At 55.9% G+C, this 22,654-nt stretch overlaps 6 protein-coding genes across 6 annotated transcripts; 4 read left to right on the forward strand and 2 right to left on the reverse strand.

Annotated features, from left to right (window-relative positions):
* Positions 1-2,537: 2,537 nt before the first annotated feature.
* ISF_06467 (cytochrome P450) lies at positions 2,538-4,307 on the forward strand (the record flags this gene model as incomplete). The annotated part of the gene is made up of 5 exons (XM_018850071.1): positions 2,538-2,612; positions 2,665-2,803; positions 2,871-3,256; positions 3,351-4,050; positions 4,132-4,307. 5 exons carry the CDS (start codon positions 2,538-2,540, stop codon positions 4,305-4,307), a joined length of 1,476 nt encoding a protein of 491 aa, XP_018702559.1.
* Positions 4,308-4,726: 419 nt separating this feature from the next.
* On the reverse strand, positions 4,727-8,296 carry ISF_06468 (hypothetical protein; the record flags this gene model as incomplete). Its single annotated transcript, XM_018850072.1, has 8 exons — positions 4,727-4,881; positions 5,076-5,122; positions 5,197-5,251; positions 5,312-5,332; positions 6,410-6,523; positions 6,584-6,732; positions 6,805-7,147; positions 7,270-8,296. The coding sequence occupies 8 exons, from the start codon at positions 8,294-8,296 to the stop codon at positions 4,727-4,729; spliced, it is 1,911 nt and encodes a 636-aa protein (XP_018702560.1).
* A 465-nt stretch (positions 8,297-8,761) lies between these two features.
* On the forward strand, positions 8,762-9,292 carry ISF_06469 (hypothetical protein; the record flags this gene model as incomplete). Its single annotated transcript, XM_018850073.1, has 1 exon — positions 8,762-9,292. One exon carries the CDS (start codon positions 8,762-8,764, stop codon positions 9,290-9,292), a length of 531 nt encoding a protein of 176 aa, XP_018702561.1.
* Positions 9,293-10,390: 1,098 nt separating this feature from the next.
* Positions 10,391-12,415, forward strand: ISF_06470 (FAD-binding, type 2; the record flags this gene model as incomplete). Its single annotated transcript, XM_018850074.1, has 5 exons — positions 10,391-10,823; positions 10,887-11,308; positions 11,374-12,010; positions 12,065-12,186; positions 12,248-12,415. 5 exons carry the CDS (start codon positions 10,391-10,393, stop codon positions 12,413-12,415), a joined length of 1,782 nt encoding a protein of 593 aa, XP_018702562.1.
* A 257-nt stretch (positions 12,416-12,672) lies between these two features.
* ISF_06471 (non-ribosomal peptide synthetase) lies at positions 12,673-16,728 on the reverse strand (the record flags this gene model as incomplete). The annotated part of the gene is made up of 1 exon (XM_018850075.1): positions 12,673-16,728. One exon carries the CDS (start codon positions 16,726-16,728, stop codon positions 12,673-12,675), a length of 4,056 nt encoding a protein of 1,351 aa, XP_018702563.1.
* A 4,186-nt stretch (positions 16,729-20,914) lies between these two features.
* Positions 20,915-22,272, forward strand: ISF_06472 (Biotin-protein ligase; the record flags this gene model as incomplete). The annotated part of the gene is made up of 3 exons (XM_018850076.1): positions 20,915-21,128; positions 21,462-21,896; positions 21,965-22,272. The coding sequence occupies 3 exons, from the start codon at positions 20,915-20,917 to the stop codon at positions 22,270-22,272; spliced, it is 957 nt and encodes a 318-aa protein (XP_018702564.1).
* Between the last annotated feature and the right edge of the window lie 382 nt (positions 22,273-22,654).

Below are 22,654 nucleotides of genomic sequence, written 5' to 3' on the forward strand. Positions count from 1 at the left end.
GGGGGGGGGTATAGGTGGTGGTCATCAAGACCTCGCCGTTGCCGATCCGCGGGGCGCCTTATAAGCTGAGCGCTTCGGCACCGGCACGGACGCTGAGAAGGGTTTCATGGGAAGGAAGGGACCAAAAAAAGAGGGCCTGTTGCTTCTAGATGAGGCAGGTAATGCGACCCTGGGATGGTGTATTTCTCCGGAAACCTTCGATCGTCTGCTTGCTAGCTAGAAAACGTGGGCTGGCTGGCTGGCCTTGTCAGGATAGGAATCCAAGAGTTTGGACAAGCACTTTCTAAAGCAACGAATTTCATGGTGTTGACGTAAGACGATGAGCAGCGGCCAGGGAATAAAGAAGGGGGCCGTTTAAGCATTAATGCAAGGCTAGTTTTGCACATCAACTACAGACGGGAATCTTGTGACGTGGGAATAAGCATATTCACATTTGTTTTGGCTGGCCTTGGCATCATCGTTCCTTATTACACAAGCATGGGGATAAAACAAATCCACCAGCGGATAGGGAAGAATACGCAAGCTTGCTGAACTGGTGATAAAGCAACATCAGTGGTAAGTGGTGTGTGGGAGTGAGCGACGAGCCGGCTTGGCATAAGCCATACCGAATTAACCGATCGACAAGGGGATTTATTGCTAGCAAGACACAGCGAAAAGAGGCAGAAATGGCGTGTCGGAGTTTTTCGTCGTGTGAAAGGAGGGGGGGGGGGCGCTGGAGAGAGGCTGAACTTGACTGGGGCTTGCTGACGGCGGTGGAATTAGATACGGATAGTTGCGCTTACTTATCGGTGACGGGCTGCTGTAGGGCTCAAGAGGAATCGATACGATGGTTAAATGCGAGAACAAAGGCACCCGAGTTCCTGTATTGCTGTTGAGACAAGTCAAGTTGACCAGCTGAGACAAAGTTCGGGGGGGTTGCATCGAGCATGTCTTGGAGAAGCGAGGTTGCAGCAGCGTGCATACCCGTTTTGGCGTTCCTGAGCTGTCCTGTATCATGCGAGACATTTCAATTGCGACAACAGGAGCGAGCAGTACGATGGGATGACCAGCCAACGACGATCCAGGGCTACGCTTGAAACCTCGCACTGTTGACTACCAGCCAAGCACGCAGGGTATAGTTGGGTTTCCCCCTCCACCCCCCGGCTTCAAGGGTCTCGATTTATTAGCTTACACCCATATCATCATCGGAACTGGTACGGACGCACACCCCCCCCGGGCTGGGGGGCGTAAGCGGCTAGGACGGATCGTTGGCGGCGGTGGGTGGCGGACCTTGGGCGGCGGTGACATTTCTTGACAGAACGATTTCGGTTCCGAGTTGGTTGTTTGTATCTGTACTCAGTGCCCTTTCATAAGGTATTCGATGGTGTGCCGTGAGTTGTGGACGTGGCTGGCTGTTGAGTGTACTTGGTACAAAGGCAACTGAGTGAGATGCGCTGAAGGAGAGAGAGAGAGAGAGAGAGAGAGAGAGAGAGAGAGAGAGAGAGAGCGAGTGAGTGAGAGAGACGGAGAATGAGTGCGGTTGTCGGGCGGTGACTTGAGCCCTGCATCTCGCTCACCCATGACCTGACGAGTTGTCTGGTCCAGTGCCTCCTCTGTCATTGCCCAATTCAATTCCTGTCGACCGCCAGCTCCACCGAAGTGGATGATTCTCCAGAGGCTTGTTTTTCACCCGGAGTGTCCAGTGTCGCATTGCTGTGGAGCCCGCCCAACCACCCTTCAGCCAATGCCAAGCGCGAGGCTGCTGCCAGGCGGATCGGGATTCAGGAAGCCTCTGACATGGGAGAGCCTGAATCCCGATTGCTGGGCAGTGCTTTGTTGCAGTAAACGGCATTGAGCCCTTGTCGCATACGTACTCGACGCGTGTACTGATGCCACACTATTTCCTACTCTGGATTGGCTTTTGAATTAATTTCATTTTTCCTTCAATTTCTTTGTATTTTCCCGTCTTTTTCACGATTTTGCTCGCAAATCGCAGTCATCGATATCCGAAGCCACCACTAGTTGGCGATCGACGCCAGCAAAAAGCCCAGCGCAGCCACCACAAACATCATCCCATCCCATCAAACCGCCCTGCTTTTTTATTGTTCTTAGCGCTGTGCCTGCCACACCTTTTCTTCTCTTTGGCGGCCCTCGGCCTAGTTCGTTCATGCTTCTCGCGACTTCGCGGCCGCGAGACACATACGCAACCAAGCTCCAAACACGGCCACACTGGCTGACCCTGACCAACCACGATATGCGCAATTCAGATTTCTGCGTCACTGGGCTGAAAGCTACACTATCTACGTACACAGGTTTCACTTCCTGAGTGCCCCATCCTTTCCCGCATGCCAGAACCAGTTCCCCATCCATGCGTTCATAGCTTCGGCGGTTAACTAGTCTATGCTACATCACCATCTCCATGTCACACGTTGTATTTATATCCAGGCTCCCCTCTCCCCATCCATAGGTTGCCCTACCATATTGTGTCAAGTCTTTCCATCTTTCCCACCTTTTTCCTCTTTGTCTCATTATCACATCTCCATCCACATTCAACCACGATGCAACTACGGGTATTGACGGGTGTAAACCTGTACATTGCCCTCGGGGCTGTAACCACCCTTTGGGTGCTCACCGTGGGTTATCTCGACAGCTACATACGAGGCAAGCCTCTAATTATGAATACAGAAACTCATCACAATCTTCCGCAACCCCATTTCAAGGGTACCCGGTCCGTGGTACACGCACTTCACAGCCCTGCCCAACCAAATGTCCATGTTCAAGGGCTTTACTCCCGGACACGCCCACAAGCTACATCAAAAATATGGTACGATCATATATCCAGCATGAGGCTCACCCGCAGGGCTTGTAGGCTTACTCACACGCACCCGTAGGACGCATCGTTCGCACCGCGCCCAACGAGATCAGCATCGCCGACATGGACGACATCAAAAAGGTCTACGGCCACAAGGAGACCTTCCTCAAGCACCCGGCCTACCGCGCGCTGGCGCCCAGCAAGGTCGACTCCATGTTCAACACGAGCGATGTCGAGCTGCACCGCCGCTACCGCCGCCTCCTCGCCTCGCCCATGTCCGAGTCGTCGCTCAAGACGGCCATCCCGGACGTCCACTCGCGCGCCACCGCCGCCGTCTACAGGATGTCCGAGGAGCTGCAGTCGCGCGGCGTCATCGACGTCTACAAGTGGTGGTTCTTTTACACCACCGACACCCTAGGCGAGCTGACCTTTGGGTCGTCGTTTAACATGATTGAGAGCGGCAAGGTAAGCTGACCCTGGACCGACCCCAGAGGAAAACCCCCCGTCCCCCCCCTCCGCCCCCGTCGTATAGTCTTTGCTAATCGCCCATGCTTTCCAGAAAAACCAATACTTTGAAGACATCCTCGCGGTCAACAAATTCGGCGGCATCCGCCTGCTCGTCCCCGGCCTCACCAAGCTCGCCCAGTACATCACCATCCCCGTCGTCGACAACGCCGTCGCCGGCGGCCAGCGCATGCGCGCCTACGCGCAGCAGTCCATCGCGCGCCAAAAGGCCGCCGCGCTCTCCGGCGACGACAAGGCGCGCGGCACGCTCTTCAGCAAGGTCTTCCAGGCCAAGGACGACGACACCCTCACCGAGGAGGAGGTCACCGTCAACGCGCAGACCTACATCGTCGCCGGCTCCGACACCACCAGCAACACCCTGACCTACCTGACCTGGGCGGTGGCGCAGCGGCCCGACATCCGCGCCAAGCTGGTCGGGGAGGTGGCGAGCTTGCCGGACGGGTTCACGGAGGCGGACACGCGTGGGCTGAGATACTTGGAGATGGTGATTGCGGAGACGATGAGGCTGCACGCGGCGGCGCCGTGCTCGCTGGCGAGGGTCGTGCCCCCCGGGGGCGTGAGTCTGGCCGGCGGGTATCATGTGGAGGAGGGCACGACGATCGGGTGTCAGGGGTACACGCTGCACCGCGACGCGGAGGTCTTTCCGGAGCCGGAGGAATTTCGGCCGGAGCGCTGGGAGAACCCGACGAGGGCGATGAAGGAGGCCTACATGCCGTTTGGCCGGGGCGCGAGAAGTAAGTTTTTTTTTTTTTTTTGACAATTCTGATTGTGATGAGAAGACTCTTTTTTGCTGACAATGTTGTTTTCTCTTCTAGCTTGCGTCGGCTCACACCTCGCCATGATTGAGATTCGTCTTGGTGTCTGCCTCTTCTTCCGCCAGTTCCCTAACGCCACTGTGTCTACCAAGGAGGGCATGTCGGACGCGGACATGGAGTCCAAGATTTACTTTCTCAACAGTCCTGCTGGAAAGCGCTGCCTCATTGAGGGTTGATGGGGGGAGTTGTGTTCATTTCTTGCATTTTCTTCTTCTTTATGAATGGAATGGATGTAGACGACGGGATGGCGACTTGATTTGTACCTTTTTTCATGTAATGTGGTCGCCAATTTAGACTGGCCGGATACCTGCATATGAATGCACAAAAAAATGAATACAAAAAACATCGTATACATATGAAACATACTGTTCAAACTTTTTTTTCTTTCTTTCTTTTTTTCAACGAGAAACATCTCTTCGCGAGCAGAATGCCTGGTTCGTCCATCACGATCCATCAACGTCTCTCGTCCGTCCATTCCCGTCATGACAGGATGAGCGAGAAGTGGACGCGTGGTGGGTAGTTTGACCAACTGCAGGCTCGTGTGCCCTTCATCGGACATGTACCCGCTAAGAATGAGGCCTATGTCTTCGTTACCCTACTCAATGGGCTTGATAAGCTCCTCGAACACACCCCTCGCTTCTTCAGCAGTATGGAAACGCAGCTGGAGGCTAATTCGCACACCGCGCTCTTCACATCTAATCTTTGACAACTCGATCATTTCAGAGTCAATGCGGATGGGTTTAGCGGCAACTGCGAGCAGTTAGTGGCTGGATAACTTTTCGACGTGGAGGTACTCGGGGTTCTCGACGCACGCTTGTGGGTGTATGTCGAAAGCTGTCCAGACGAAAACTCGAATATACAGAGTCGTATTTTCTTGCGCCGCTCGGCTTGCTTTTTAAGAATTTCCAAGAAAATGGGGCATTTAGTATGGATAGAAGTGGTACACCTCGCTGGCTTCGTGTGCATAGTGACACAGGCGTCCCTGAGGGAACTGAGATGGAGTATTAGCAAAAGCACTACTTCTGTTGATAAGTAAAGCGACTTTGATTCCGGCAAATAACATACAGTCCGTCGATGTAGATCCAGCCCTGATCGACCGCAGCTCGAAATGCTGCACGCTCTGCCAAGGCGGTGTCAGTAATTACACAAAGCGGCGTACCTTGGGCGGACAGCCACTCACCTGCTTCACCAAGCAGCCTTACTGTCAGTCCGGTAGGTTTAGTAGGGGGGCGTTTTGAGTCTGACAGCGGATACACGATCGCCCTTTTGATGTAAAACTCCTCGAGCCCAGCAGGACTTGGCCTTAGAAATATTACTTCATGTCGGTCGCTCTCAACCACTAAGTCGCGAATTAGATCTGGAGGCAGCAACCGGCCGACGCATGTCCCCAAACGTACATTGAAAACCAAGGCAAGACTCCAAATGGGTGGTGTTGAAGATGAAGCCGCTTCTGCCATCACGTAACAACACAAGCAAAGATGTTCCGCCGTCCTCATCAGACAAAGAGAGAGCACGATTACTAATGCACCTAAAAAGATATAAGTAATTCAATTTGTAAACATTCAAGAATAATTACCATTGATGGAAGTCTTGTTCGTTGAGCGTTTTGCTGTGCAGCGGGAACGCTTGATTGTAGAAGTACTGTCTGAAGAACGCTTCAAAATCTGTTTCATATTAGTGTGGCTGAGGCTAATTTATCAAAAATAACAGGAAGAATCATCTACATGCCTGTTTCCCCGACGAAGCTCAAGTGCAGCGTTACAGAGCTCAAATTTAATTTGAACCTGATTGCAATAGCAGGTGGGCCACCATCATCTCGCTTAAATTCCCAACCTTTCTTCGCCGTAAGCCAGTATTCTCCAACTCTTAAAATGAGAACTAACCGACCTGAAGGTATTGTAAATTGGAAGCTCAGCGGCGCACTGAGAAGCTGGAGGGCTCCTCGGCTCGACAGCGTTCCAAGAGCTAACTGATAGCATCCAATGGCCAAATCATCACCATCTTCGGGGCCCGGATGAGAATCAAATGAGATGCAGCCGACTCTGCAACACAAATTAGCGGCGAAATATACACAATAGAGAATCGGGTCCCGGGTAGGTGCTCATTTTGTACCTGAGTCGCCTAGGCGTTTGAGATAAGGTCACCTTCCAATGTGTGTCTAGTCGGCCCTTTGCCAGTTGACACTTGGCGGTCGCTATTTCTGTCGACACCAGTTGCGCATCTTTAAAAGAAATTTGTTAGTGCAAATACCACTGAATGGAGAAAAAGAGAGACAGACGCTGTTCATCCTCGCAGCAGATGCGGATCGACTCAGTGCTGCCGCCCGGGACTTTGAGACGACTGACATCGACATGAACGGAGCGTACTGCCAAAACATCTGTGAACTCCGTGACTAGGGAGAAGTCAGTGAGAATTTTAACATGCAAAAGGTTGCTCTCAGAGATGGACTTACTGTAGTAGCGAAAGAGATGCTTGCCACAGACACAAGCCAAGACAAGCGGCCTGTCAGAGTAGCACTCGTGGTCGTCTTGTCGTGGTAGCACGACGGTGGCTTTTTCGCAAATCTGTTTTCCTTGATCCTCGGATAGGCTTTTACTGACGCTGCAAAATCTAAAGAGAGGCGCGAGCTTGTCAGACGGCTTAGGCAGAAAACAGGGGATGCTTCAGACGCACCGCAGCCCTTGAAGCACTCTTCGAGCAAGGAGCGGTACGGGGCTAATAGCCGAGTCTCCGACGGTCTCTGCTATGCGAAATCGCCATAAATCGCCGGCATCAATCTCGCTGGTTTCCCCGGAAGGGCGGATACAAGTTCGTATGTCGTTGATAATCTCCTGCCGCGGCTTGACGCCAAACCAGAAGTCGCAAATGTCGAGGGCTTCCTGAACGACCTGCGGGTCAAGCGGTAAGTACACCAGTGTCCTTAAAGAGGTCAAACTCCACGCTGTACCTTTATTAACCGCTGTTGCTGCTGCCATTCCATCTGCTTGGCCGGAACGGGCGATGTGCTTGTTGGACGCTGTGGGTGTCGATAAATGCAAAGAACCGCCCAGTACGCCAAGATCAAGAGGCCAAAGGCCTTTCCTTTCAATCTCGGGGATTCTGGGGCCGCATGAAAATGCTGGTGAGCCTAATCAATACCTGGTAAGCGCTTGCGCGTAGGGCCAAGGCGGGGAGGCTTTTGCTGTATGCCTACTTCTGCAAGGTAGAATGACCCCATCGAAAGCCATTGCTGCACTGTGTAGTCCGTCCAGCTGTCTTTTCCAGAAGCCTTTACCAGGTCTTTTGCTAGGCTAACAACCTCGTAAGGGACGCCGCTACCTTCGACAGGGCCAGTACGACAGCCGTATGACCACAGCTCCTCGAGAGATGATGCTTGAGCAACGAGCAAGAGGAAGCCTCGCGATGAACAAAGACTTTGGCATAATTTGTGAGACACGATAACTGCCTCGTGTTCCTCGTTAACAGACTCGGCTGTTTTAGTTGAACGGTGGTTTGATCGAGAATTGCCATCAGCGCCATCTCCTCTGTGAATGTTGTGTCCGGTATTGTGACTGGAGTCGTCGCCATCGCTGCCATCGCTGCTGTGACCGCTATCGCTACCACTGCCGTAGTCGTACTCTCTACCATCACTGTCATTGCCGTCATCACCATTCCCAGGGCCAAGGCCACCCTGCTGGATTTGGTCTCTCATGTTTGTAACCATCCACAGGGTCGCTCTGCCAACGAGCGACCATGTTAGTGCCATGGTCTCAATATATACCAGTTCATCATACCTGTCAGAGAAAATTTCATTCAACCGCTCAGCCGTCATGAAGAGGGAATCGATTTTTTGTGCGTCTTGTCCGCGTCTCCAATACCATTCAGCCATTCCCCACCAGGTAGCAAGGTCGAGTTGCCTCTGGTTCAGCTGTCTTTCCAGCTCACGCACATCGTTTCCGAATGTTTGCATCATTTCAAGTATTAAACTCTCTTGCGTCTGGTTCAAACCTCGAAAGAAATTCGGAGTGTTCAAATACTCGAGCCATACTGGCCGTTGGAGCACAATGAACTGCAGCTGGCTTCGTTGTGCCTGAATCTGTTCACCGGCAGTGGAAAAGTTCTCGTATATCTCTACCGCGCGTTCCAGGAACTCAATAAAGGCAAAAATTTTGTCTGGAGTAATCATGGTTGTCGAAATGTCCCAGCTTGCTGGTTTGAGTAGCGGCAAGAATGCAGTTTGGGCGTTTATGCCACTTTGATGGCACAAAATTGGCCTGTGAACCACGTACATCTCGAGGCGGGGAAGCTGTCCTGTATGCCATGGCACCCATGCCTTTGTCCACAGGTCGGCTGTCAATGAGACATACCTTCAGCTGTGCCAAACCTGAGTGGTCTAATCGGACCATGTGAATAAATCAGGCTGAAAGCCTGATGCCCAACTTTGACGACAGAGGCGGGGTAATGGGCAACTGAATTGCTACACTCACTCACCGATCTGCCAGACGAGTGCCTCATTCAGCATCGCTATACAACCCACATTACTCTCAAATCAATTCACAAGCCGGTGGTAAACGATCAGTCATGACCGTTGAAACGATCAGTCATGACCGTTGAGAGAAAGAAAGACCACAGTGTCGGAGAGGGCTTAAAAATGGCGAAGAATGTCTTCAAAGCCTTCGCTGGGGGACATACAGAACCGTCTGGCCCTTCAACGAGCACCGGAAATCACACGAAAAACGTGCTGCGGATATTCTCACCCGGGAGCGATGGCACCCCTTCGAACAGTGCCAATGATAAGTCCGGCGTGGGCACCGCTGCCTGCATAGCTGTGGTCGGAGGAGCAATTGCTGCTGCTGGTGCTGCTGCTGGATATTATGCTGGGACGTATGCGAGCGGGCAGGACAGAAGGCAAGCCGATGCACCTGACTTGGCGGTCCCGATGGTCGAAATCATAAACGAGGAGCTGTACACGAGCGAAGTGAAGGAGACTACAACCACCCGCGCGGACGGATCTACTACCACCGAGAAGACGAGCAAACAGAGCAAACAACGACGCGAGAAAAGGGTTGTCAGGCGGCAGCCGCGACATGCGCAGGCAGAAGGGGCACCGGGAGTGCCGCCGAGGGCTCCGGAGGCTGAAATGAGGAGACGTATGGCCGTCGCCCTCATGGGACAAGGCTAGCCAGCTGATAGAGCAGCCGTTGGGGACGACGGATGGGAAAGAGAGTCTTGACAGTCGAGGTTGGACATTTCCAGTTGTGCTGAAGCGTTGGCGGGGAGAGAGCCGAACGTCTTGACTAGCTACTAGCCATTTCGCTACTCGATAGCACACGCTCTTCATCTAGATCCTTTTATCAGTTAGTATACTGGATTAATTAATCCTCATCAACAGACAGAAACTCGTACCGAAACTACGCGCGTTGCATTCTTGGTTTGTTTGGACTTGTTTGGACTTGTTTGATGGCTGTGTGGAAACACAGGTGAGCCAAGAAGCCTATCGCCCTTGACCAGTGTTTTAAAGACTGTCGTTATTTCTGAGACTTTGATTCACCGTTGTTGAGGAAGTAGACTTTGGCGGCCACGGCGGTGACTTTGCCGTGCCAAACCTGGCCGAGGGTGATGTGGCCCGTGGGCCAGCAGAGAAGAGAAGGCAGTTTCCCAGTGTCGGGACGACCAGCAAACGCTCGCGCTTGAAATTATTTTCTTTAATTTCTGAAACCTGTATTTCAATCTTGTTACATTTTTAACATTTTTTTCCATTGGCTCAACACGGAGCCTGAGCGGCCGCCCGCCTCGGCTAGGCACCTACCTACCAACATGCTGTCGGGTGACAACAAATGCACCAACGAGAGACACGCAGGCGAGTATTCATCCATGCAGCCTCAAACATCAACACGAGCGCCCTTTTGATTCGCACGCTGCAGTTTCCCGTCCCAGCCATGGTCGCACACGTAGAGCACCGTGACCAGCTTTCCCGAACCCGGCTCGCTATTCAATGATCGATCCAAAACCGTTCCGCTATAGCCTAGCGTGCACAACACCCTCACGTAAGATGAACATCCCAGCACAAAGTCCGCATTGGGTAGTAAGCACCCAGTTTGTCTCGCGCATTGTTCACGGATCAAAGGCTGCATGATGTAACACCGGACCCTCGCCGCGAGTCGATTATAAAGGGGACCTGACTCGCCCCCGTCCGTCCCGAGCCTTTCACCCCATCCTGAGGCTGAAGGCGATCGCCATCCCGTTCGATCCAAACATCACAAACAAACCACGACCAGACATGGCGTCCGTTACCAGCACCGCAATCTTGCTCCTGGCCGCGGCCGGCTCCCAGGTTGCCGCCGTTCCTGACTACGGGCGGCCTCGCGGCCCCCCGTGCAGGGCGTATCCTGGCACGAACGGCTGGCCTTCGGCAGAAGCTTGGAACGCCCTAAACAAAACCGTCAACGGCCAGCTGCTGCGTCCGACGATCCTACCTGGCGGCGTCTGCCACAAAGGCCAGCCCAACTACGACGAGTCGCGGTGCGCCGCCGTCGCCAAGGACTGGGAGACGTCCGAGTTCCATCTCGCAGACCCCATCTCCGTCATGTCCAACGAGTTCACCAATAACACCTGTCTGCCGGATCCCAAGCTTCCTTGTAGCGCCGCTGGCTACCCCGCGTACGTGATCAAGGTCACCTCGTCTGCAGACGTTAAGGCAGGTGTGGACTTTGGTAAGTTGTTGGCGGAAAATATTCGGTCAATATCGGGCATCACTCACTGATGTTGTCCCGAAGCCCGCAGCAAGAACGTGCGCCTCAATATCAAGTCCAGTGGCCACGATTTCCTTGGCCGCTCCAATGCTCCCGGAACCCTGTCTCTCTGGACACACCACCTCAGCAACATCGAGTACCACCCAGGCCAGTTCAAGCTGGCATCTGGCCGCACCTTTACGGGCAACTCCGTCACCTTTGGCAGCGCGGCAATCATGTGGGACATTTACAAATCCCTTGACCAGTACGGTCAGACCGTGGTCGGCGGTGGCTCCAAGACGGTCAGTGCCGGTGGCTACATTACCGGTGGCGGCCACTCTATCCTCTCTCCTCGCTATGGCCTCGCTGCAGACCAGGTCATTGAGATTGAAGTTGTGACTGCCGACGGCAATATCCAAAAGGTCAACCAGGACCAGAACCCTGACCTGTTCTGGGCTCTCCGAGGTGTAAGTTTTCGACGCCTAAAGCGACTTCTACAAACAACGAAACGATATCCTGACCTGCTTCTCAGGGCGGCGGTTCTACGTTCGGCGTCGTGACGAGTTTCACCGTCAAGACTGTTCCCAGCCCCAAGATGACCGTCGCCCAGTTCCTTGCCTTCACCGTCCCCGGCGCCCCGTTCCTCAGTGACCTCATCGGCTATGTCGGCGCGCAGAGCCCGGCCCTGATGGACGGGGGCCTCTCCGGCTACAACCTCGTCAACCGCAACTTCTCCAACCCCGCACCCGGCTCCGGCCTCCCCGACTACCTCGCCGGCTTCCAGGGCCGCTTGGCCGTCCTCGACGACCCCCACGCCAACGACACCATCGCCGCGCTCTTCAAACCCATCAACGAAACCATCAACAAGCGCTGGCCCGGCAAGGCGGGCTTCTTCAGCAGCAACACCGAGTACTCGTCGTTCCTTGACTTCTTCGCCGCCAACGCCGACACCGAGACGGTCGGCGACAACAAGTACCTCGTGTCCCGTCTGCTTAACAAGGAGGCCTTTGACGACGAAAAGGCCCTGGGTGAGGCTTTGCTGTCGGGCACCGCCCCGATCGGCTTCTCGACCTTCTTCCTGGTCGGCGGCAAGGGCGTCCAAAAGGCCAAACCAGAGGGCGGCAGCAGTGCGGTCAACTCGCACTGGCGCACCGCCTACGTCCACACCAGTATGTCCGACAAGTTTTGAAACGGAATCCCCTAAAACACTAACCGTTGTTTAGTTACCGCAACCGAGGGCGTCCCCTTCGACAAGGCAGCCACCGACAAGAACCTTAAGGAGCTTGAAGATGCGTGGGCGCCCGTCCGAAAAATCACGCCCTCTTCCGGCGCCTACCTCAACGAGGTGAGCATAATTTTCCGAGAGAATAAAGACACCAAGCAGCTTACTGACGATAAGTGAACAGGCTTCCAACTTCGAGCCCAACTTCCACGAGAGCTTCTGGGGCACCAACTATCCGCGCCTCGCGCAGATCAAGAGCAAGGTCGACCCCAACGATGTTTTTTGGTGCACACCGTGCGTCGGCAACGAAGGCTGGCGCCAACAGGAGAGTGGCCAGCTTTGCAGAGTCTAGTTCACGGCGAGAGATTTCAGAACTTCTTGACAGCATGTTTTTGTATATGGAAAGAAATAAATGTCATGATTTGCATTGAGAAAATATAACTTGCTTCCTTTTATCGTTGACTTCGTCATGAACAATAACTGCAATATTTCTTCCATCTCCCCTTTTCTTGTAAAGCAATATGTACCTCAGCTCGAAAAATACGCACGTACAAAAAAGGAAATCCTCAACTGTATAATCCGGACAATCCCATCAAAGCATTTGCGCATCTACACCGGCGAGGGCGAGTCCCAGCTCGAGGTCCGCGAGGCCTTGCCCATCTTCTCCTCATCGCTCTCGCGCCACGGCCGGACGGGATTCCCGCGCCACCTCGTGCTGCCCGGGAGGTGCTCGCCGCGCATGACCAGCGAGAGCGGCGCGATCGTGGTGCCGGCGCCAATCTCCGTACCCGGCAGCGCGGCCGTGAGCGGGCCGAGCGTCGCGCCTCTGCCGAGGCGCACCTCGTCGAGGCGCATCAGGCGGTCGTGGAAGAGGTGCGTCTGCAGGAGGCTCCCGCGGTTGACCGTCGCGCCGTCGCCGACGACGCACAGGTCCGCCTCGGGCAGCAGGTGGCTCTCGATCCAGGCGCCGCGGCCGACGCGCGCGCCGAGCGCCCGCAGCAGCGCGGCCAGCACGGGCGTGCCGTAGATGTAGCGCACCGCCAGCGGCACGCACATGGCCTGCAGGAAGGAGTCGGCGAGCTCGTTGCGCCACACGAAGGAGCTCCAGAGCGGGTGCGTGCTGCCGGCGCGCACGTTGGGCGTGAGCAGCCACTTGGCGGCGACGGTGAAGCCGGCGGCGGCCAGGCCACAGCCGACGAGGAGACCCGCGGCGGCGAGCACGCCGAAGCCGAAGCCAAAGAGGTCGGTGAGCCAGAGCGTGCCGAGGCTGGCCGTGGAGGGGAGGAAGCCGTTGAGGAGGAGCGGGAGGACGCGGCAGGACTCGATGAGGGCGCGCGCGACGACGAGCCTCATGGGCGGCGCAAAAGTCAGCGCGTTGTCAATGTTGGCGTCGACCTTGCGCGGGAGGGAGATGGGCGGGCGGCCGAGCCAGGAGGAGCCCGCGTGCATCTGCTGCTTCCCCCCGAGGCGACTGGGGGCGGAGCCGAGGACGCCGATGAGCGAGTTGTCGGGGACGCTGACGTCGGGGTCGACGATGGCCGAGTTGCCCAGGAAGGACCGGCGGCCGATGGAGACGGCGCCGAGATGCATGCGCCCGCCAGAGAGCTCGTAGGGCGCGACGAGCACGTCATCGGCGAGGAAGGCGTCGTCGTGGACGGTGAGCAGGGACGGCAGCGGCACCACGGTGGAGGCTTCGACGTTGCGGCCAATCTTGGCGCCGAGCAGACGCAGCCAGTGAGGGGTGAGCAGGCTGGCGAAGAGTGGGAAGATGTTGGTGCGCACGTCCATCATCAGGTAGTGGACGAGCCAGGCGGCAAAGGCGGCGACGCCGTTCCAAGAGTGCGAGCCCGGGTGGATCGCCAGGTTGGCGAGGCGCACGATGATGACCACGGCGGCGAGGTAGAGCACGAGGCCAACGGCGGTGCCCGGTGCAGTCATGGCAATAATGCCGATACTGAGCTGCCGGAAGTCGGTGTAGTCCTTGACGAGGATCGGCATCAGGCCCCAGATGGGCGCGAACATGAGCACGGGCAACAGGTCGAGCATCAGCAGCGCGAGCGTGTAGGCGATGCCGATGCGGAAGCCGCCCGACGTCGGGCGGAACGTGTCGTCGTGGCTGGAGCCTTGATCTGAAGACGATGCCGACGGCGGCAGCGGCGACTTGACGACGCCCTGGACGGAGATGCCAGGCTCGACGGTGGCGTACGGCTCGACGACGGCGTTAGGCATGAGAATAGAGCGCGCGCCGACACATGCACCCTCGCCGACCGTCACGGTGCCGACGTGCACTACGTCGCCATCGATCCAGTAGCCCGCGCAGTCCACCTCAGGCTCGATGGCTGCTCCATCGCCAAAGATTGCCAGCCCAGTGACAGGCACGAGGGCGTGCAGCTGCACGTCGCGACCGACGCGGCAGCCCATCAACCGTGCGTAGTACCGCGCCCAGTTGGTTCCCGCGATCGCGCCAAGTCTGCCGAGCCCGACGAAGCGGTCGGCCGCCCAGAGGCGCAGGTGCGTCAGCCCAGCGCGGCGGTACTCGCCGGGGCCGATGCCGAAGGCGAGCGCGCGGACGATGACGACGGTGGTCAGCAGGCGGCCCGGCATCGTCATGAACAGGGCCCAGAGAACACCGACCACAGCCCACGGCAGTTGGTGGCGCGTGGCCCAGAATGCGCCGCGGTCGGGAAAGACGGCCTCGAAGATGCGCTTTGAGGTGAAAAGCGGCACCATGAGGCGCAGCCCCTCGAGCAGGAAGAGCGCGACGAGCACCACGCTCTGCAAGAAAATGACCCAGCGCGGGCTCAGGCGCACCTCGCGCTGCACAATGTCGGCACCGAGCAGCTCATCGACGCGGTCCGCCATGGCCGCCAGCGTAGGGTGCTCGTAGACATCGGCGACGGAGAGCGTGTGGGAGCGGCCGCGCAGCTGTGACACGAGCTGCGCGGCCGCGAGGCTGGTACCGCCGAGCTCGAAGAAGTTGGCGTCGGGCGAGGCACCGGACGCCCCGAGCACGGCGCGCCACTGACTCGACACCCAGGCCATGGTGTTGCTGTCACCGTCGGCTGCGGCACCGTCCGAAGGAGACGACGCGGGAGGCGGCCACGGCAGCGCCTTGCGGTCGACCTTGCCCGACGTTCGCACGGGGATGCTGTCCACAGTGACTAGCATGGGGATCAAGGTCGGAGGCAGCATACGCTTGAGGAAGTTCCTGTCCGAAGGCGATGATGCTTCTTTGTTGCTGTCGTCGCGCACCACGTACCCGACAAGGACCTGGTTGCCCGTGTCGGTGCGGCGGATGGCGCTTGCTGCACCCTTGACGCCAGGCAGCGTCATCATGGCCGCGTCAATCTCGCCGAGCTCAATGCGACGACCACCCAGCTTGATCTGCTCGTCGTTGCGACCGACGAAAAGGAGGCCTTCCTTCTCGGCGCGGACCAGGTCGCCGCTGCGGTACGCGCGCTCGCCGCCGAAAGCCGGCGACGGCGTAAACTTGGCCCGGTCCTTTTCGGCGTCCAGGTAGCGCGCCATGCCAACTCCGCCGATAACGAGCTCACCTTCTTCGCCCCAGCGCACCGGGTGGCCGTCGGCGTCGACGACGGCCAGTCGCCACCCGGCGAGCGGCAGGCCGATGCGAACTACCGGGTCGCCGACCTTTAGTGGGGCGCCGCAGGAGACAACGGTGGCCTCTGTGGGGCCGTAAGTGTTCCACACGGCGCCGACCGCGCCAGCCAGCCGGTGGGCCAGTTCGGGCGAGCACGCCTCACCGCCGAGAATCAGCAAGCGCAGGCCGCTAAGGGATTCTGTCGGCCACAGGGCGGCAAGCGTCGGCACGGTGGACACAACGGAAATGTTTTGGGTCGTGAGGAAAGTACCCAGCTCAGCGCCCGCCTTGACAAGCGTGCGCGCAGCCGGCACTAGACAAGCGCCGTGCCGCCACGCCAGCCACATCTCCTCGCACGAAGCGTCAAAGGCGACAGACAGACCGGCCAGCACGCGATCTCCAGGTGCCAGGGGTTTGTCGGGGAGGAAGAGGTGCGACTCGGCATCGACAAAGGCGGCGGCGCTGCGGTGGGTGACCGCCACGCCCTTCGGCTTGCCAGTCGATCCCGACGTAAAGATGATCCATGCATCATTGTCTGGGGAGGGGTATTTTTGAGACGCCGTGGTGCCAATTGGCTTTGTATCTTGGATTGTAATGGTGTCATTGTCGGTGATGACGGCGCAGACGCCTGCCTCGGAGAAGACGAGGTCCGCACGCTCGTCCGGATCGTCAACGTCGACAGGGACGTACGCTGCGCCGGCTTTGAGAATGGCCAGGATGCCGATGTACAGCTCCGTGGTGCCAGATGTGACGCGAATGCCGACTCGATCACCAGGACCGAGTCCAGCTTCACGCAGACGACTGACGAGCGTGTCCACGGCTGCGGTCAGCTCAGCATAGGTCAAGCGATCAGAGCCATTGTCGAGTGCGGGGGCTGTTGGATATGTTTTTGAGGAAGCAGCAAAGATGTCGACCAGCGTTCTCGCTGCTGCGGCCTCCTCGTATGGGTAGAGGGCATGATCCGACGAGGACAGCGTAGTGGATGAAGGGGCAGAGGATAACGACAGTGTAGAGGCAGAGGAGAGAGGAGTCATGGAGCACTGCGGCTCCTTTTTCTCTTCCATCATGGCCAGGGAAGCAAAGTTGTGTTTGTGAAATGGAAAGAAAAGGCTTTAGACAATGGGAAAACAAGAAGTCGCTAGTTTGACAACGACCGAGATTCAAGCCACCCGCTAAGGGTTGTATGGGGCAAGGGACTTATACCAGGAACTTCTTGATGGATTGATTCATGGCCCCCTCCCGTCGTCAATCACGAGGCTTATATATCCATTGCCAGTTCGCAAACCGTCTTGAACAGTATCTCAGCCGTCCCGGTGCCGACGGGACAACATGTCCCAGGCCATGGCTTCATCCTGTCTTACATACGCTGAGCTGATCCTGCAGTCTGCTTTGAACGAATTATTTAATTAATATCACCTGCCGGTATAGTTTTGGAGCTTTTTTAGCGGGCACGCACCCGTGTCAACATCAGAAAGGGCACACTAGGTCGGTGGCGTGAGCGGAAGGGGTCGATGCCAAGCTCCGGCGGCCCAGGTGAGGTGGGTGAGAGCGGCATCGTGGGCCTGGCCGGCACAGTCTCATTGGTGGCTCCGGCTGGCACGTATGAATAACTAGAGTTTTTGACCCGGCGAGCGGCACAAGAGCTGGTACCTGGTCTCAGCTGTCCATGCGGCGCCACGTTGAGATTGGCTACGGGATTAGAGGAGGTATCACCGGGTAGAGCAGGTCCAGCGAGCGGATGAGGACCAAATACTGGCCTGTGTCTGACCATATTTTTCGCGAAACTGTGGCGAGCCACTTCAACCTCCAAGCACACAGGCACTGACGGCAGCGCGGCATGCTGTGCGCCGATATCCGTCCAGCTTGAGAGATGAGTTTCTCCCAATGAAGCAAGACTCAAATGCTTCCCTACGAGGAATAGTACTTGCCTCCTGCTCCTAGTGGGGAAGTTGGGAACAAGTCCAACGGGGCAGCGGCTATGTCGGCATTGCGGCCATGCCCCTTCGCTCGACACATGTAGTTGGTGTTTCTTGTGTCTTGTTTCTTGCATTAGATCGGCAGCCGCGTCATCGAGTAGAATTGCACTTGATGCAATCGAGCTGACTCTATGACATGAAAATCGTAACTCTAAATCCTGCCGGTACTGGGGTTGCTTTTTCCTCCCGCTTCTTGTCAAGCGATAAGGGTTCAGCTCTGACAAGGTGAGCTTTTTTGCGTGAGGAAACGCCGGCTCTCCGACTTGTGGCGGAATGTGGCGGTACCTAGAAGGGATCTTAGATGCCTCACGATGGAGTCGTTGGACCATCGGTCCAATCACTACCGGCGCGGGGGTGAGCTGAGGTCAGTTTCTTGGCATCATCTTTAAGATTCTTGATGCCCTTTTGTTGTTACGATGGCTGATTAGGTTTTTGCGTGCTTTCAGCCCTGGGCCGAAGGGGCGATGCGCCGTTTCACGGCTATCGACAGTCAGCAGCCTTGCTTGAAAGCCACACGTCGGTGTCGTGATCCTTTTATAAATAGCGTGCTGCAACGGGGTTGCGTTGAACATGAAGGAGGACAGAGCTGCATCATGTTGCGAAGAACAACGGATGCCAAGACCTCGCATGCGCGCATGGTGCTAAATTTAGCAGTAGACCCCAGCCCAGGGCCTAAGAGAGAGAGCAATAAATTAATACTTACTGCACGCCACGGAACAAAAGTTCGTCCTGCCTGCCAAGCTGTCAGGTCAAAGCTGACCGGAAAAATTGGGAGGGAGAGGAAGCAAAAGTCGAGGGCATGAAATTGACGGCCGAGCCATCATCCGTACTTGGCAGCAAAGAAGTGAAGTCATGCCTTGCCGCATAGCTGACGCACATCGACCCCGTAAATAGTCGCGTTTTTCTGGTCCGGTATACTGGGCAAGGCCCCTGCCCTTGTCTGGGTCCCAGCAGACACAGATCTACGATGCCGTGGGCCACGCTAGGGACGGCTAGGAGAGAGCAGGGTTTGCAAATGGCCTCTGCTGTTGCAGCGAGACCCATGTGTCAAATCGATTGCGACAGTGCGCGGTCTTCGCTCTCTTGTAACTCTGAACTCTGTTGCAGGATTTTGCGACCGGGTCTTCGGGCATGTAAAACCCGGCGGAGGAACAACGGTGAGTCGAATCGACGACGCAATGCAGTCATGAGGATCCAAGTGCCGAGGAGTGAATCGTCGAAGGGAAGGGATCGGCGAGGGGTTTAGCAGCACTCGACGGCAAAGCGGCAGGTACCCCAGACACACCATACAATTTGCTCATTTGGGGCCATGATCCATTCTCATACCATGTCAGCCACTGGCGCTGAGGATCGCGTCGTGTCTTCTTCTTCTGTGGTTGCAGGTCGTCTCCCGGACGCAATCTAGAGGACGCTGGCCGGTGTTGGCTGAATTTAGTGTCAAGTTTTTTGTGCATTTGTCAGTTTTCGCTTCACCATCATCATCGGATGAACGAATGAATGTTGCTGATGAATGGCTTCACTTCGGGCTGGCGAAATTGTTTTGTCATGGCCACCTCGTCAGCCGCCACTTTGTGTCCTTGAAGAAGTTTTTGACGACTCGGCTTTATTGGAAGCCCGGAGAGATATTTTTCCCATGCATCACCACGTCATGCCAAGGTGGTGCTTAATAAACGAGAGCGGGAGGTCCTGGAGGTTCGGGGAGTCCTGGGGGTCCTGAAGGTCCTGGGGGTCCTGGGGGGTCTTTGAGTAGCCATTCCCCTCCGTTCTCTCTTGAATCCCGTCATCGGCGTAAAAACTCTCAGTTTACTCCCTTTTCCTTTTCCTTCGGAGGCCTCACTCCGTGCGTCCTGCCAGTCGCCTTGATGACCTCGGTTCCGTGTCGCCCAGCACCCGTCGTGATTCGTCGTTTGTCGTGGCATCAACTCCCCGTCCAAGCCCGTCACGCCGTCACGATGAAGCGCGAAATTATGTAGCCCCTGGGCGTTCAGACTGCTCCCCGGCGACGGCCGGTCCCATCGAGGGGAAGAAGCCAAAGCCAAAGGGTATTCGGTGGCGTTTTTGGGCTTGACTTGGTGCTTTTGGCACGGGGTTGTTAGGAGGAGCTCGGGCAGAAACAGAAACACGGGCCTAGTGGCTGCCAAGTGGCTGGTGGATGGATGGATGGGGTACGTTTTAGTGGTGGCGTAACAGGTCTGACTCGATGAGCATTTTTGTTTCCGTGTCATGTTGGGATGGATTGGGATGGATGAAGATGAAGATGAAGCAAAGACGAAGCTCTGCTTGTCGGAGGGAGTTTTGATTTAATAGTACGTTGTGCGATGAGGAGGGCTGGCTCAGGCTCAGAGTCACAGCACTGCCTCACATTGTCACCATGCCTGCCCTGCCCAGCAAGTCAGACTGCGCCACGACAAGGCCTCGTCACCTATTTTGCGCTTCACAGCGTCGGAGTCCGTCTTCCCATCACCCATCGCCTTACAAGGCGAGCGGGCGCACAGCAAACAAAACGCCTCTTGTTTTGCTTTAATATCGAAATCACACCGCTTTGTTCGCCGTTCATCTGCTCCGTGCCAATTACGAATTACCTTGTTGATTAACCTCGTCTCGACTCTGTTGCCGAATCCTTTTTATGTCTCTGCGTCGCCTCCGTTTGCGTTCTTCCTACATCACGACCCTCTCGCACTTCTCATCCCGCTTTTTTCTCCGTGATTGTCGCTGCAGCTAGCTGAGTGTTTAAACCCAGTTAGCTGAACAACCTTATATTAATTATCCTGCAGCCTCTGCAACCACCCGCATCTTGTGTGTCAGCCGTGCCTTACATGCGCTCTTACAGGCCAGCTGTCAAGCCCGTGGCCCAACAACTCGACGCCTGTCTCCGCGCCGTCTCACCACATCGTTCAATTTCTGCCAGCCATCATCGCCAAATCCTTACGGTGGCGCCCACGAGAACCGGAGGTGCCCTACCGAGTCGAGAATAGAGCCAGTTTCCAGACTCACCAGGGCGTGTGTCTGAGTCGGTGTGTGTCTGCGCGCGCGTGTGTGTGCATATTAATACGTGCACAAGTAACGTTGACTCCCTCCCCCCCGGTCGTCATGGTGAGAAATGCTCCATAACCCTATGCAAGCCACGAACAAGAGGCATCCACAGGCCCGAAAGAAGCTGCCCTCTACAGTAGTAGCTTATAATCATCACTTATTAACCTATTGGTAGGTGTTTGCTTTCCTTCCATCGACGTCCGTTCGCTGGGTCACGTCTTTACTCTTCCTGGTCCTTGCCATGACCCAGTTCATCGGTGCCGGTGCGGCAGACGCCACCCGTCCGGGGGCTTTCGTCTACCGCGGCCCGGAAGATGATCCAGATTTGTCCCTGACCGTTGGTCTGCTGCTCGAATCGTCCTCTTACAATTTCAATGTCTCGTATGTCGCGCCCGACGACATCACAGAGGAGAGTCTCAAGACGATCAAGGTCTTTGCCTTTCCAGGCGGTGAGGGTAGGTTTTCCTCTTCCTGTGTGCGTCCGTGTGTTTTCTCTTTTTCATCATTCCAAATACTGTACCCCTTTCAATAGTACTCGACCCCGTTCCTTGCATCCTTGCTTCCCTACTCCTCCCCACCGTGCAATCAAAGCACCATCAAAAGCATCAATTTTTGCACCAAAATCAAGGCCAAGAACCTCGCCGCCAAGATGTGGCGTCCCGCAGATCTCATCGGCACCTGAAAACTAGTTAGTTTCCAGGTATTGCCGAGATGACGTGGCCCCCAATCCCTTCACCATCTAGCTTGGCTTTTTTCGATGCTAACCGAGTCCCTCTTTGTCTTGGCAGATGTGGACAGCTCCTGGGAAGAACTCGAGCCCGTCGCAGATCGCATCCGGGACTTCGTCTCTCAGGGAGGTCGCTACCTCGGCTTCTGTCTGGGCGCCTACCTGGCTGGAGACTCTCCCGGCCTCGCCCTGCTCCCCAAGGGCTCGAAGATTTCCGCCGAGAGCGACGAGCCCGACGCGCAGGTCAAGGACGACCGGGACACGGTCATACAGGTCAACTGGGAGTTCAGCTCTGGACCTGAAGCCGGCAAGACGGTCATGAACCGCTGGGTCTACTACCAGGAGGGAAACCTGATCAAGGACTTTCCCGAGACCTCGACGAGCCTGGTGATTGGACGCTACTCCACGACGAACCACGTCGCCGCGACCATTAACAAGTACGGTAACGGCTGGGTCGGCACTACAGGGCCTCACCCCGAGGCGAACCAGACCTGGTGTAAGTTTCCGTACCAATGGGCCCCGTGCATCATGCTGCTTTCCATACTAATGCTAGGGGTGATACAGTCGACTTGGAGAAACTCACCGCGCCAGATGGTTTGCAGTTTGAAATAGGCCACGACCTCATTGAAGCCACGATGAGCGGCGGCCACAATGTCAAGAACCTGGCGGTCCCGAAGCCAGGCGATGGAACCGACGGCACAAACCCACCGAGTGGCGGTAATGGAAATAACGGAACCACTGGAGATAATGGAAACAGCGGAAACAACAACGGCAATCCTGGAAACAACGGGACGTCCGCGAGCCCCAAGGCCGTGGAGAGCAGCGGCAGCAGAAGGATGAAGAACCCTTTACGCTTCTTCTTCCGCAGATAAGCGTGCTCGGATCTCGTTGTCGTTTTGCCTTTCTATTGTACAGATCATGACGCGAGGTACTCTGCTTTGATTGTTTGCATGCCACCAATATACTATACAGTCTAGATTGTCTACATTTATGCAACACCATTTAGCTAGCAGCAACTATACTATACACTTGGCATATTCACGAATATACTATTTTAATTGCTGAGAATTGTTTCGAATTAACTAGGACAGCATTGACTTACCTTGAGAAAAATCCAACTGTGTGTTTTGCATGTGTATCTGCCCGTCACGTCGTACTCAATGTTAGCGTACTGCGCTTTACCCTGCGCCCAGCTCCATCTTCTACAATAAGAACAGCATTGCAGAAACCTGCATCGCCAAATATGTAAAACAG

This window comes from Cordyceps fumosorosea (assembly GCF_001636725.1).
Source record: "Cordyceps fumosorosea ARSEF 2679 chromosome Unknown scaffold_17, whole genome shotgun sequence".
NCBI classification, from domain to species: domain Eukaryota; kingdom Fungi; phylum Ascomycota; class Sordariomycetes; order Hypocreales; family Cordycipitaceae; genus Cordyceps; species Cordyceps fumosorosea.